General features: G+C 33.0%; 1 protein-coding gene across 1 annotated transcript; it reads left to right on the forward strand.

The window, feature by feature from the left end:
• Positions 1–3,923: 3,923 nt before the first annotated feature.
• On the forward strand, positions 3,924–5,844 carry LOC121266080 (heavy metal-associated isoprenylated plant protein 28). The gene is made up of 3 exons (XM_041169803.1): positions 3,924–4,054; positions 4,664–4,739; positions 5,375–5,844. Exons 1-3 carry the CDS (start codon positions 4,049–4,051, stop codon positions 5,734–5,736), a joined length of 444 nt encoding a protein of 147 aa, XP_041025737.1. The 5' UTR covers positions 3,924–4,048; the 3' UTR covers positions 5,737–5,844.
• The last annotated feature ends 9,208 nt before the right edge of the window (positions 5,845–15,052 follow it).

A 15,052-nucleotide genomic window follows, 5' to 3' on the forward strand; every position in this document is an offset into this window, starting at 1 on the left:
TGCTTCAATTGATCTTCTAAAGTAGAAACGTACACCTCAAAATAAAATGGAGGATATGTGATATAATAAATACAGTTTATAACTGGAACAAAAATCACCTTTCCATTAAGGCCAGTTGACTTAAATATAGAGTCATTTCCTGCATAAAAAAGTCCCTGAAAACAAAAAGGTATACACAGTGTTAACTCTTTTTTTTTTTTTTTTTTTTTTTTATGCACAGAAAATAATTTCCCAAATGAACATTTAGGCATTTCATATGGGAAGCAAAAATACAAGTAAAATAATCTAAAGAATCTATTATAAGGAAATAGATTCATTATCTAGATATTGCTTGAGGCTCTCAATCCCCAATAATGTGGCTAGGTATTTGTAGATGAAGACATAGTAACTAGTAGGGTCCTTCCTGCATAGCTAGTAAGGGTCCTTCCAATAAAAAAATCAAACTTTTTTTTTTTCACTCTTCATCCTTTGACAACAAACTTATAACATAATAGATTAAGGTCTGGTTTGGATGCTCAGATGAGATACAAACTATCTTATCTGAGTTGTACTTCATCTTTCATTTGCCTATCCAAACGGTAGAATACAAAATTTTATCTCATCTCTAATTTTTCAACCATCGTGATAGTAACTCTAAAGGTAATGATATAATACCGCTATAGTTCATCTACTACAAAGTTTCATTTGCCTCTACAACAACGCTAACTACCATAATTTTAATATATAGTTATCTATTAGGATTTATTTTATTTTATTTTAATATATAATTAGAAAAATATATTTCAAATTTTATAAAATATAGTATAATAAATAGCTCATAATTAGAATAATTTCATTTAACAAATAAGTGCGTTCATATTTAGAAATATTGAAACAATCACGGCCAACTACAAAAAATATATTTTGGGAAAGTCAAAATATTTAGGAGTTTTTAAATTAATAGTAGATATTACTTATTTTTAATATATTCATTATATTTCTCACTCAGTAATTTAAAAATACTTTTCAATAATTGGTGGGACCCACCACTTTATCAAATCACTAAAAAGTTAAAACCATCTCATCTCATCTCACTTTCTAAACACACATTTTTTTACAAACCATCTCATATCATCTAATCTGAACTGCATAACCAAACGAGGCCTAATAATCGAAAACACCCACAACTAATAAACCAAAAATCATAACAAAAGCACAAAATCAAAATAGGGACAGAACTAGATATTGAGAAAGAGAAAAATAGAAAACTCACAATTTCACCCTTCACGACCGAGGAACACGAAAAAATAACAAAGAAGAAGTTTCTAAAATCCCAAATCCAACAACCGTCATACAAACCCTAATCCTAGCACCTCATAAAATCAACCCACCAAATCAGATAAAACAAAACAGGTACAAAAATGGTATACATGGAAGCATTGTTGCATCGTTCGTTACCTTCGATTAGTGTTCACCAAACTTTTATAGAGAAATATTCCTTGATCCAACCCATGGTGAGAGTGAGCGAGAGACACTGAGCTTTAGAAAGAACAAGAATAGTTAAGATTACGGGGAGGGAGAGAGAGAGAGAGAGAGAGAGAGAGAGAGAGAGAAGGGACTCATCGAATAAGAAAGGCGGTGGCAGTGCATTAGTGGGTGGATGGCGTGGGGAGGGGTGAGAGGAATCTCAGAGGAGAGGAGGTGTGGGACAAACTGTAATATTTCGAAATAGGGTATCGGCAAATGAAGAAGAAATAAGAAGGGAACAGAAAATACATCGTTTTAGGGTATTTTACTTTTAACTTTTTGCAACGATTTAATGTCGCAACAAAAGACTAAAGACACACCATAATTAAACTTTTTTGTTTATGGAATTTTGCGACGATTTAATGTCACTGCAAAAAATAAAACGCATCAAAAAGTATATGTTTTCATTTATGTACTTTTGTGGCATATAATTTCGCTCCAAAAGACTAAAAAAGCACTAAAATATTATTTTCTCGTCACACTTATTTGCGATGACATATATTCACCACAAAAAGTATGTTTAGCAACCTAGTCTTTTTGCTAAAAATGAAAGGACGGGAACATAAAAAAATTAGTTTTTTACGTCAGAAATTATATCACCGCAAAATAATTGGTCGCAAAAAATCATATGTTGTAGTGCTTGGAGCATGCATGAGAGGGGAAAAGAAAAAAATTAATGTAATTCCCTTTTTAACAAAATAACGGAAGCCTATTAACAATGAGTGAAGCTAGGCACACGTACATGGATCGACACACATCCATTACATATGGCTAGCTTGCTGCAATTAGGCAAACAAAATGTTTTGTTGTTCATTGTTCATCTAGTAGTAATGTTTTCTTTTTCTTCTTTTTGTTAACGTACATACGTCCACTTTTTTCTCTTTAAAACTACATGAAACTGTAGCTGCAGTCTTGTTTATTTTCACAGATGAGAGGAGATGAATTGAGATAAAAGTTAAAAATTGAATAAAATAGTGTTAGAATATATTTTTTTAATATTATTTTTATTTTGAGATTTAAAAAAATTGAATTATTTATTTTATTTTGTATAAAAATTTGAAAAAATTATAATAGTTGAATGAGATGAAAATGGTTATAAAACAAAAGAGACTAATTTCAAACACATATAATAAGGGCTGCAGAGATATTGATATTGGATGCAATGGAACCTTCCCAATAGGGTGTCTTTGGACACTAGATGAAGTGAGAATATCTTATCTCATTTCAAAATTTTTCATAATTTCTTTCTCAAATATTATTTAAATATAAAATAAATTTCAATTTCAAATATTTAATTTTTTTATCTAATTATTACAATTTTTTCAAATTTAAAATATAAAAAATAATACAACTTTTCAAATTTTAAAATAAAAATAATATTAAAAAATAATATTCAAATAATTTGTTAACTTTATAATATTTTTATTCAATTTTTTTTTTAAATTTAATAAATATCTTAACTCAAATCACTTTATTATTTTTCTCAAATTATTTTAAACGAATCCTAAATGTCACTTCATCTATACATGTACGGCACGTACGATGCGTACGTTCTAATCAATATCTTTGTTTGTCAGACATGAATACCTTTCGATGCTTAAACTGTAAGCTTGAATTTCTTGAACTTGACAACCACAACCACACATTCTGTCATTACGCGTTTAATGTCTATTCGTCCACCTTCGCCACTAAGCTCCCCGTTGGCAACTTCCGTGAAAATTCTTACGTGCATGCTTCTTTTGTACTCATCCGGCATGACAATTATTAATATTAATATATAATACGACGGCAAGTTCTAAGAAGTCCATGCATCTTGTCCTCTAAGTTTATCGTTAGTCGATTATTCGTTAAAAAATATATATATATACTTATAACGAGTTATTTGTAATGAAATTGATTATTTATAATGAGGATGATTCATTTTGACATGATCTAATGATTTATATAGAAAATAATTAATAATAAATAAACAATTTTTTTGTTGTATTTTATGCATGTTTAAGAAAGTCTATTGTGGAAATATGTACAAGTGTTTTTTTTTTTTTTTTTTTTTTGTAAATTTATGAATTGGTATATTGTAAGTAATATTATATACGTAGATTATTACTCGGCAGCTTCTTATGCCATTAAATTTGACCACCCCAATGGATCGGAGTATTCGATTATACCAGCTAGAGTACTCTTACTTGTAGAGGTAGCTTTCGAGCTGGCCGGCCTCTTAATTTCTAACTTATAAGCACCTGCTACGCACTTTCCAAAGAGTCTCCCCGCAAGTTTTGTCGCCTAGAAGTAAATCAGAATTAATTAAGGACAAAAAATATTGTGGGCGCTACGCGTCCTCATGTAAGATAGATATTCTTTTTTTTATATCCCCTTCACATGACTTGACGTGCACAAGCTAGCTAGGATTAAGGAAAGACGTACGCTCCTCGATCCCTCAGCTGTCTATATATATGACCGTTTGCATGGTTTCTCTCCATCGTCACTCACATTATATAGTTCCGTAAACAAATTAAGCCTTAAAGATTTCTAGACTCCCAACATGTCGGTACGAAATCTCTCTTTATAAAGTAATCTAATCTTTTCGATTCGATCTGTTTGTCTAGCATGCATGCATGCATGCATTGGTTTTTCTGATCTCTCTGTATGTGCCAGGAAGATCAGTTTTATATCTCCTTAATATAGCCCCATCATGATCCATAATATGAAGTTTTCTTTCATGCATGCACGAAAACCTCTCATTTCATCGTATTCGTTAGAATATGTGCAACACAAAGATTTTGACCTTTTTAAATCTTCTTAACACTAGTACGTAGATCATATCATCAGTGGTATAGGAGGTGCAGCGACTCAGGGATCATCCAATTCCTTGTATCGAGTAAAACTAGTTTTGTACATATATAGGATATAAATGTTTGTGCCCAAAGAAGCCTTTTATCGAATAAAACTAGTTTAATTTGCACACAACTCAAGCAGTTGATGAGATGCCGGCCATGGGGTATGGCAGGTTGTTGTAGAAAATCCGTTTCTTTTTTTCTTTTTAGAAAAAGAAAAAACTGTATATGCAAGCCTTCACAATGGTGCGGCTCGTTCATGTGATGGTTGGCTTTATGCATATACGAGGTCCCATTTCTAAAGTTGGTTCTGTTCTTTTCAGATAGTGGAGATGATAGTTCACATGGACTGTACCGGTTGCGAAAGAAAGATAAAGAAAGCTCTCCGGAAACTTGATGGTACGTACGACGTTTTATATATATATATATATATATGTGTGTGTGTGTGTGTGTATATATCATACATCCGAATCTTGTTTTTATTTTATTACTCGAATTTGGTTAATTAGAAACAATTAAGATCGTAAAAATTGAAATCGACGTACGCATTCTCAATCCATCAGGCAACAAGCTGTCATGACATGATGATGGCAGCTTGTCTCCCATGCGACCCCCACACACATGATATATGCATATATACGTGATACATATATGATCTGTAAGTACGTCTCTGCATCTGATGTAGTCACATCGAAAGGAATTGGTCGCAATTTTCGTAAAAGATGCGTTAATTCCTCGTCTAATCATTGCATTGTTTTCTGACTTGGACCACGGCTAGTTAGCTGTATCAAGATCTATGAAAAAAGAAACTAGAAAGCGTACATTAATGACTTTTTCCTTAATGAGGAAGGCTTAATATAATATAATATATATATTTATATAATGATAACGTATGATCAGGAAATGCACGAGTATATATCATCATGTGTATTACATATGTTTTTGAGAGTTTGTGAAACCTTACTGATTTTGTTTTTGGTTAGAAATTTACAATATTTTCCTTTAATAAATCATGTGTGTATATGATACTTCAGGAGTTAATGAAGTTGATATTGACATGGTCACGCAAAAGGTGACTGTCATGGGATGGATAGACCAGGACAAAGTTTTGAAGACAGTGAGGAAGACAGGACGGAGAGCCGATCTATGGCCATATCCTCACGACCCAGACTACTACAACATTATCCGCCATTACTACCATCAGAATCGACCACTGGTCTACAATACATCTCACTCCAGTACCTCTAATTCCTACGATGATTATATGCACGGCTACGACAACCGAGGTTACGTTTCTTATCAGCAGCCGTCATACCCGACCACCTACGATAAGGATTGGCCGCAAGCCACCACCATGTTCAATGATGATAATCCCCACGCTTGTTCTATAATGTAACGTGATAACATATTAAGATATTTTTTGTCGTATTTTTGTACCATCTTCCTCCTTGTTTTTGTATATTAATTTTTTTAGAAAAGGAAGAGTACTAAATTAGTATCAATGTTGATCAATTCTTCATGGAACTATATATCTACTTCAAGTAAATATAATAATGTAAAGCAAAGTGTATTTAGAGACTGGTATTTTAATCTTGTAGGGGGTCTCTCAGCGATCCCTCCTTGCATTTACTCTTTTGTTTAGCTGCTAGATAGCTGGGTTGCGCATGCATGAGATATAGATGCATGCGAACGTTTAACCCCCATTTAATTTGATTCGGTTTAATTCAATTAAACAAAAACTTAGGAAAGAGCTGATTAAACTGAATGATCTTTTTCTCTTAAAAATCTCTACCGATAAAAAGATTATAAAACAGGATAGGATAATACCATATATATAACTATTTGAAAGTATATAAAGTCATGTCGGTACATATGAAAATCATGTAGATAATTAGCATATTAGACGCACAAAGTTTGGGACAAGTTAAATTAATTAGATGCACAATCATGGAATGTAGCAACCGGCCGGCCTGTTTTAGACCCAAGCCCAGGAAGAAGCAAAAGGTCTGCTAAGAATAAAAAACGGCGTTGTTTGGTAAAATCTTCTTCCCTCTCTTTCCTTCCCACCACGACGGTTTCCTCCAAGCTTCAACACAACCCACCCCACCCCCCCCCCCCCCCCCTCTCTTTCTCTCCTCCCCGTTATCACCTCCCCCATGTCTTTTCAGTCAATCCCTCAACCCCACCGATCTCCCGTTCTATATCTGTCGCTCCAGCCTCTCTTTCTTGTTCTCTCTCTCTCTCTCTCTCTCTCTCTCTCTCTCTCTCTCTGACTTCTGCTCTGGGCCTAAACCCTAACCAACCCCATGCACCTTCAGGCCACAGCACCCAAAGCTACCGGGCAGCACACGTCGAAAGCCACCATAGCACGTTGCAGTCTCCACCATGAAGCACCCCATCGTGGCTTCTTCCCTTCTGTCGCTGCCCAGAGCCACCTCGTTCCGCCTCTGCTCCAAACCAGATGCTTCTCCCACATTCGCCAACCCAACGCCGAAGCCATGCACTACCCAGCAAGGCACCATACCTCCTCCACAGATGAGCAAACCATGGAAGCCGCCCCGCAAGGCACTGCCTCACGCCGGAACCACCATGAAAATAACCCAGACACACAGCCCAACTCATGCACAAACCCTTGTTTTAGACAACCCAAAACAGAGCAACCAGCATGCACCACGGACAACCACCCCTCCTCCACACCGTGAGTTACACCCTCCACGACAGGACCTCCACACAGCACCAAAATAGATCCCAGTTTCCTCACTGTATATACACCACCGAGCTCCCCTCCATTGGCCTCTAGCCCTCCACGGTGACCACTTCATCCCACGACGCAAGCCCCACCAGCCGCTACACCCAACTCTACTAACCTCCACTCACGGAGGTTCCTCGCTAGAAGAACACGGCCAGTGCTCCTCCCATAGCCATGACCATTGCCATTGCCCCTCGGTTGTTCCCATGGTAAAACTCTCTCTCTCTCTCACGTTTGTTTTTCTCAAATGGGAAGAGATTTATCCCTCTCCTGCATCTACACGGGTAAATCTAATTATCAAAATGCTTATGCCCATTTATGATGTTTCCCAAAAACACTCATAAAGTAGGCCGCGTTTTGTAGGCTGGGCCGCTGGGGTTAGTTTTAAAATGGGCTTGTTTTAAATTGGGTTGGGTTTGAGCTTATTATAATTTAGAAACTGTTAGAATATTTTAAATGGGCTGCGTGAGCTTAATGTTTAAATTAGGTTTGTTCTTACTTTACAAAAGAAATTAGGTTTGTTCTTACTTTACAAAAGCTGTGTTAGCAATTGTAATTGAGCTTTATTTTATTGTATTAAGAAACTAATGTAGTATTTTAATTTGGGTCATATTTAGTATTTTTAAATCAGGCATAATTTACACAGATAAATATATTAACCCATAAACTTGATTTCACATAAAATATTTAAAGGCTTTAATTATATTATTTAGTATTAATTTCACAATTAGATTTTGGTAGTAAATTGTAAGTGTTTAATCTTTTATTTTAAACACTTTAAACATATTATATGAAATAAATCTTTGATGTTTTTAAATTGGATATGATTAGTAGTTTACAATGATTTTTAATTTAAGTATTATTAAGGATATTTTATGAACTACTATTGTCTAAAAAATTTACGATTCCCTACTACATTATATGTTAGTACTAGTAGTATTAAATTATGATTTCAATACTAGTTTATAAAGATATGAGTTTTAAATATGATTAAGTTAAGTTTCGAAATGAATTTAAGTTGTTTTGCCATATTTGATAAAATTATATTATAATTAGTTAAGAATATATTTAATGATGATAGTATTTATTAGATTTTTATAACTAATAAATTATTAAAGCTATTTCCGTAGAATGAATTTAAGTAAATGAAGAATTTTAGCAAGTTTTTAGAAAGTTAGTAACATTTAATACTCCATATAAGTGACGATTGATATTCATTTGGCAATGTTGTGGAATGGTTCAAAAAAGTTAAAACGTTCAGGTAAGCAGGGTTAATGTGCTAGACTTTGCATAAAATTATTGTTAAAAACTCAACCATTGATCTAAAAGCCTTAGGACTGTTGGATACTAATTTAGTTAAATATTTAACCCTCAGGATCATAACATTCCACCACTCTTCCAAATACAACGCTCATGGTAGCCAACTCTATCGACACTAATTTGGTGGTAGTCATTTCCCTTTTGGCGGCTTCACTCATCTATTAGTATTCAATGACTTAACACTATGCCCATTCAAAATACCAAGACATTTTAATACAACCTATAGATCGCTCCCTCCGTGATTTGAACCCGTGATATGGTCTCTGCTCTGATAGCAATTGTTAAAGACCCAACCATTAATCCAAAAGCTTTAGGATTGTTCGATACTAATTTTCTTAAACCTTTAACCCTCAAGATCGTCTCATTGCCATGATCAATGTACTATAACCTTGTGGATAGAGTAGAACTGTGTTGTAGATTGGGGGTGCTAAGTTTTAAAAATTAGTCTTATATATTGTATAATTACAATTTTAAGTGTAAATATTCTTAAAATATGTAAGATTGCCCCCCCAACACTCAAACACATAATATATCACTAAAATATCCTTAAGTTTTGACATCTCTATCTCTCTTTATTAGTCTTTAGTGTGTATTATGCAGTTTGTTTAGTTTCATATCAATGATATTATATATGTTTTTCTTGTCTTTCTGAGTTTACATAGTTACATGATTTTTTTATTTTTTTCTTATCTGGTCATTCTCGACTTCATTGAGTTTCTTGCCTATCACTTGTACATAATCTTCCTTTACAATGTTTGAGAAGTTATTAACCACATATTAATCAGTCAACAAGCTAGAAGTTCCAAGAGAGTTTATCTAATAGTTAAAACAAATCTGAAAGATTCTTGCATATGAGAGACAGCAGATTTATCTAGTTAGATGATTGATGAGATGTTTCTAAAGAGATAGAGAGAGTATGTGAAGAATTTATTAATTCTTCACATGCTTTTTTTGTTCACTTATTAATAGTAATACAATTATACAATAAACATCTAACGACTTTTATATTATTAGAAAATTTTTCAGATTTATTCTTGATCTTTAAATTTTTCTTAAAATTTAGAAAAATATAAGCAAGCCGAGAACAATCATATAATTTTATAATGTATGATTATTTTTTTATATAATCACGTGCAAAAAGTACATATTACTTATGCTAACACATACCGCACACTTTGTCGATCGCCCTCCAGACACCAAATCCTAGTTCCACCCCGACTTGTGAACAAGGTTCTTTTGAGGGGAAGAAGATGTTATGACCCTTGCCATGATGACAAGAGTAGTTGTTGTCAAGGGGTGGAGAAGAAGCAAGCTGTGGAGTACGAAATGCTAAACTAGAACCTATACTAAAAGTTGTATCAATATCTTAACGTTGAGGACAATGTTCTTTGAAATGGTGGATAATGTAATGAACCCACTTAAGTTGGGCCCAGTTGAGCTTGATGGGCCTCCAAATGAGTTGTTCCTTTTATTTGTATTGAGTTGTTAACCTGTTTAGTGGACCATGGGCTTAGTTAGTGGAATAGGAAACTGGCCCATGGCCTTAGTTTGCTTATGGTTGAATATATGTGCTAGAGGAGTCCTTGTTGGAATTATCTAGAAAACTTGTAAGCTCGTGCCTATTGTTCTTTTGGGAGGTTTATGGGTGTAACAGGTCCGGTTATAGACAAAATTTAAGAACGAACCGGTATGCACCAGTTTTGTATTTTTCAAAATCGATTATGAACTGATTACCCTCCTAAACAGGTACTTCCAATTTTACCGGTTTCTAGTTTGGTCCGATCCGTTCTGGTTTTTTCAGTTTTTTTAAAATGTAAGTTTGACAGTTTGTCATTAAAAATATGTATTAACAAAAATAAAATTAATAAAAGCAGCTATATATATATATATATATATATATATATATATATATATATATATGGGGTAAGCACTTGAACAGTTAAAGGATTGAGTTTCCATTGCCAATCAGAATTTCGTAATTAAGCAAGATAATGATGAATTATGGGTTGATTTATTAATGATCCACTGGCCACCAGAAGAGTTGCTCAGATAAAAAATATTTACACATTTGGGATGCTGGGAAAAAACAGAAAAATAAAAGATTTGGCATTCCTAGGAAATGAATAAATCAAAGTCTTACTAATCTACACGTAGGATTGAGGTAAGTTACACAGGTCTTGCCTATGCCTACATGATCATTCCCCAAATGATGATTCAAATACCAACCTCAACATATATAGACACTCAGTTCACATAAGCTAATAGATGTTTTTTTTGTTTCATAAAGGTTTCAAAACCAAACCTTTAATATTTTTGTTCTTGAAGAAGCATTAAACGTGTGGCAAACCAAATGCAATTATCCAATTTTCTTAAAGTTATAAACTTCATAAAATCTTAATAACACAAACACAATCACAAAACCCTAATAGCATAAACTCAATCATAAAACTCTAATAACACAAACACAATCACAAAAATCTTAAATTTCGGATTCAAATATCCTAATAAAACCATCTACCAAATTTGGGATTTCAAAGTAATTTAAAAAATACAAAAACAAATTACCATGAGGTGAGGTCGATGGTCTATGCGTGGTGAGGCCTAAGGTCTGTGCGTGGTAGCACTAGTAGGTTGTGGCTACGTTATGTGCGACGGAGAGTAAGGCTGAGGTACAAGAAAGTGAGGCTGAGGAAGAGAGACAAAAGAGAAGAGGTGAGGCAGATTGTAGAGAGACAGAGACGAGAGAGTGAAGCAGAGGCACTAAGGCGGCACCAGACCGGTTGAGTGGGGCAGATTGCAGAGAGACAGAGACAGAGACATAGACAAGAGAGAGTGAGGTAAAGATGAGAGAGTGAGGCGGCAGAGACGTTTGTAGTTTGCTGTTGGATTAGTGATTTTAGTGTTTATGCGAGAGGAAATACTGGAGAGGAAGCGACACCGTTTCCCCAATGTGGTACTGTTTTTCATTTTTAAATGATAATTGAAAAGATTTTTTATGGTTTGAGAAATTGATAATTATAATTTTTATATATTTGTAATACATTTAATAGACTTACAGTGATTTAGTTATAGTGATTAGTATTAGTATAACTAACTATATTAGTATTAGTTATAAACTTATAGGGATTTAGTATAACTATATAATAGTATTAATATTCTACTATTAGTATAGTTATATATTAGTATTAGTTATAAACTTATATATTAGTATAGCTATATAATATATTAGACTATATAATCATATTAGTATTATACTATTAGTATAGTTATATATTAGTATTAGTTATAAACTTATAGTAATTTAGTATAGCTATATAATATATTAAACTATATAATAGTATTAATATTATACTATTAGTATAGTTATATATTAGTTTTAGTTATAAACTTATAGTGATTTAGTATAACTATATTAGTATAAGTATAACTATAGTTTATATTATATATTTGTATTAGTTATCAACTTATAGTGATTTAGTATAGCTATATAATAAATTAGACTATATAATAGTATTAATATTATGCTATTAGTCTATATTATATATTAGTATTAGTTATAAACTTATAGTGATTTAGTATAACTATATTAGTATAACTATAACTATAGTCTATATTATATAGTAGTATTAATTATAAACTTATATATTAGTATAGCTATATAATATATTAGACTATTAATATAGTTATATAATAGTATTAGTTATAAACTTATATATTAGTATAACTATATAATATATTAGACTATATATAATATAATTTAATATATATTTTTATGTTTAAAGAATATGATCAATTAAATTCTCATCTTTAAGATTAAACTTTTATTTTATAAATTATATAACATTATCTTATATATAATTATATTAATAACATATGATCAAACAAATTACAAATGTTCATATTTAAGATTAACATTTATGTTATAATTTATAAATTATAATATGAGATTATTTAATGTATGATATATAATTATATATATTATATATACAACTTTCACATATAATTATATATTATATATAAAACTTACATATAAAACATATTTAGTATGATAAATATTTTGTATAAAATTTATATATAAAATATTAATTTATATATATATATATATATATTTCCTCAACGGGTCCGGTCCGGTTCAGGAAATCGTAAAATCAAAATCAGACCGGTTCAAAATCAGAAAAATCGGTCTGGTTCGGTCCAGTCCGGTCCAATTTTCTAGTATAAATTTACATCCTTAGGAAGGTCTGGAGGAAAAATACCCAGTTTATCTGCAGGAATCTTTGAATAAATGAAGTTACTTCCATTTCCATTTTATAGTTATTTCAAAGGCAGCGTCGTAATTTTATCACTAGGCTAAGGAATTGTGTGGGTGTTATGCATGAATGATGTAATATGCTTCCAATGATACATGACTATTTTTCAAACTTGTTTTGTACTATTAATCTTTTTGATTTTGATACAGTATTACAACATATTTAGCCTTGCATTTCTGACTCTATGAATGGTGATCTAGTGTGTGTGTTCACGGCAGCAAAGATAAGGGCAGCTTTGTTTCAAATGCAACCATTGAAAGCTCCAGGGCCGGATGGTATGCCTCCCTTGTTTTTCCAAAAATATTGGCATTTGGTGGGTGACACTGTTATAAACTCTGTTTTACAAGTGTTGGTGTCGAGTGCTGTGCCTCCTGATTTAAATCTTACAAATATTGTGCCGATTCCAAAGACCAAGCAGCCTGAGTATTCGAAGGACTACCGACCCATTAAATTATGCAATGTGGTCTATAAGGTTATTGCAAAGGTTTTAGCTAATAGGTTGAAATTAGTTTTACTTGGAGTTATTTCTGAAACCCAATCAGCTTTTGTTCCTGGAAGGCTAATTACTGATAATGTTCTAATGGCTTTTGAAACTGTGGATGCTATTAGAAGAAGGAAACGTGGGAGGAAGGGTTATATGTCTATTAAGTTGGACATGAGTAAAGCCTATGATATGGTATAATGAGTTTTTTTAGAAAAACTAATGTTGCGTATGGGGTTTAATTCTCAATACATTAGCTTAATAATGATGTGCATCACTTCAGTTTTGTACAAAGTTCTTGTTAATGGGATTGCCACTCAACCCATTAAGCCCGCACGTGGTCTTCGTCAAGGGTGTCCTCTCTCTCTCTCTCTCTCTCTATTTATTTGTTTTATGTGCTGAGGCTCTATCTTTGTTACTGAAGCAAGCTAAAGAGCAGCACCAGATGAGGGGTATTAGTGTGTGTCATAATGCTACCCGGGTTAGTCATTTATTATTTGCGAACAATAGCATTATTTTTTGCCAAGCATCTGTTTCAGAAAATCAGCATATAAAATATTTGGTATGTTGTTATGATGTGGCATCGGGACAACAACTAAATATGGGTAAAATAGAACTTTTTTTTAGTCGTAACATCGAGCCAAATGTTATAGATGCTATTAAAAGTGTGTGAAGTGTTCAAGATATTCACCACCATGCTAAATATCTTGGTATACCTTCCTTTGTGGGAAAATCACGTTTCCAGACTTTTAAAGCTATTAAGGACAGAGTTTGGGCAAAGTTATAAGGTTGGAAAGAAAAGTTATTGTCACAAGCTGGTCGTGAGGTGTTGATTAAGGTTGTAGTGCAAGTTATACCCACTTATACATTGGGCTGTTTCAAGATTCTAAAGGGCTTTTGTAAAGAACTTGAGGGGATGATTGCACGGTTTTGGAGGGGGCAAAGGGGTCAAGAAAGAAGGATTCATTGGCTGAAATGGTGCAATATGTGTCAGTCAAAATTCAATGGTAAATTGGGATTTCGGGACTTGGAAGTGTTTAATCTAGCATTATTGGCAAAGCAAGGATGGCGTTTGCTTCAATCACAATGGTCTCTTTTTGCATCAGTGTTTAAAGCAAGGTATTTTCCTCATTCTGATTTTTTATCTTCAGTGCTTGGCTCAAAGCCTTCATATGTATGGCGCAACATTTATTAAGCAAAATCTGTAATCAAAGCTGGTAGTTTATGGCGTATTGGTAGAGGAGATAAAATCAAGATTTGGAAAGATAATTGGCTTGCTGACCCGAATTCCAGAAAGGTTAGTACTTGTTGTAATACCCTTGCAGAGGATGCTTGTGTAGCTTGATTTAATGGATTTATCTTCCCCACGTGGGTGGAACAGAGATTTGGTTAAACAGGTATTCATTCCTTTTGAGGCTAATATCATTCTAAAAACTCATTTATTTCTACATTGGAGTGATGATAAATTAGTGTGGAGTGACACTAGAAATGAAATTTTCACTGTAAAGTCAGCATATTACTTTGCCTTTAATTTGAAATTTGCTTTAGGGAATGGTTCTAGTAATCAAGATTTGTCTTTGTCTTCTTTTTGGAAGGGTTTGTGGAATTTATAGCTTCCAAATAAGATTAAAAATTTTGTTTGGAGGGCTTGTACGGATAATTTTTCTACTAAAAAACTTTTATTTCAGAGGTATATTTTGGGTTCTTCCAAATGTGATTTTTCCTATGATGCTTGTGAAGATGTTTTCCACATTTTATGTAAGTGTCTTTATTTTCTTAGAGTGTGGGAGAAGTATTTTGGACGAAATATGAGGTTGACATATGGCAATTATGGTTTTGATAATGCTGTCAA

This window comes from Juglans microcarpa x Juglans regia, chromosome 5D, assembly GCF_004785595.1.
Source record: "Juglans microcarpa x Juglans regia isolate MS1-56 chromosome 5D, Jm3101_v1.0, whole genome shotgun sequence".
NCBI lineage: Eukaryota > Viridiplantae > Streptophyta > Magnoliopsida > Fagales > Juglandaceae > Juglans > Juglans microcarpa x Juglans regia.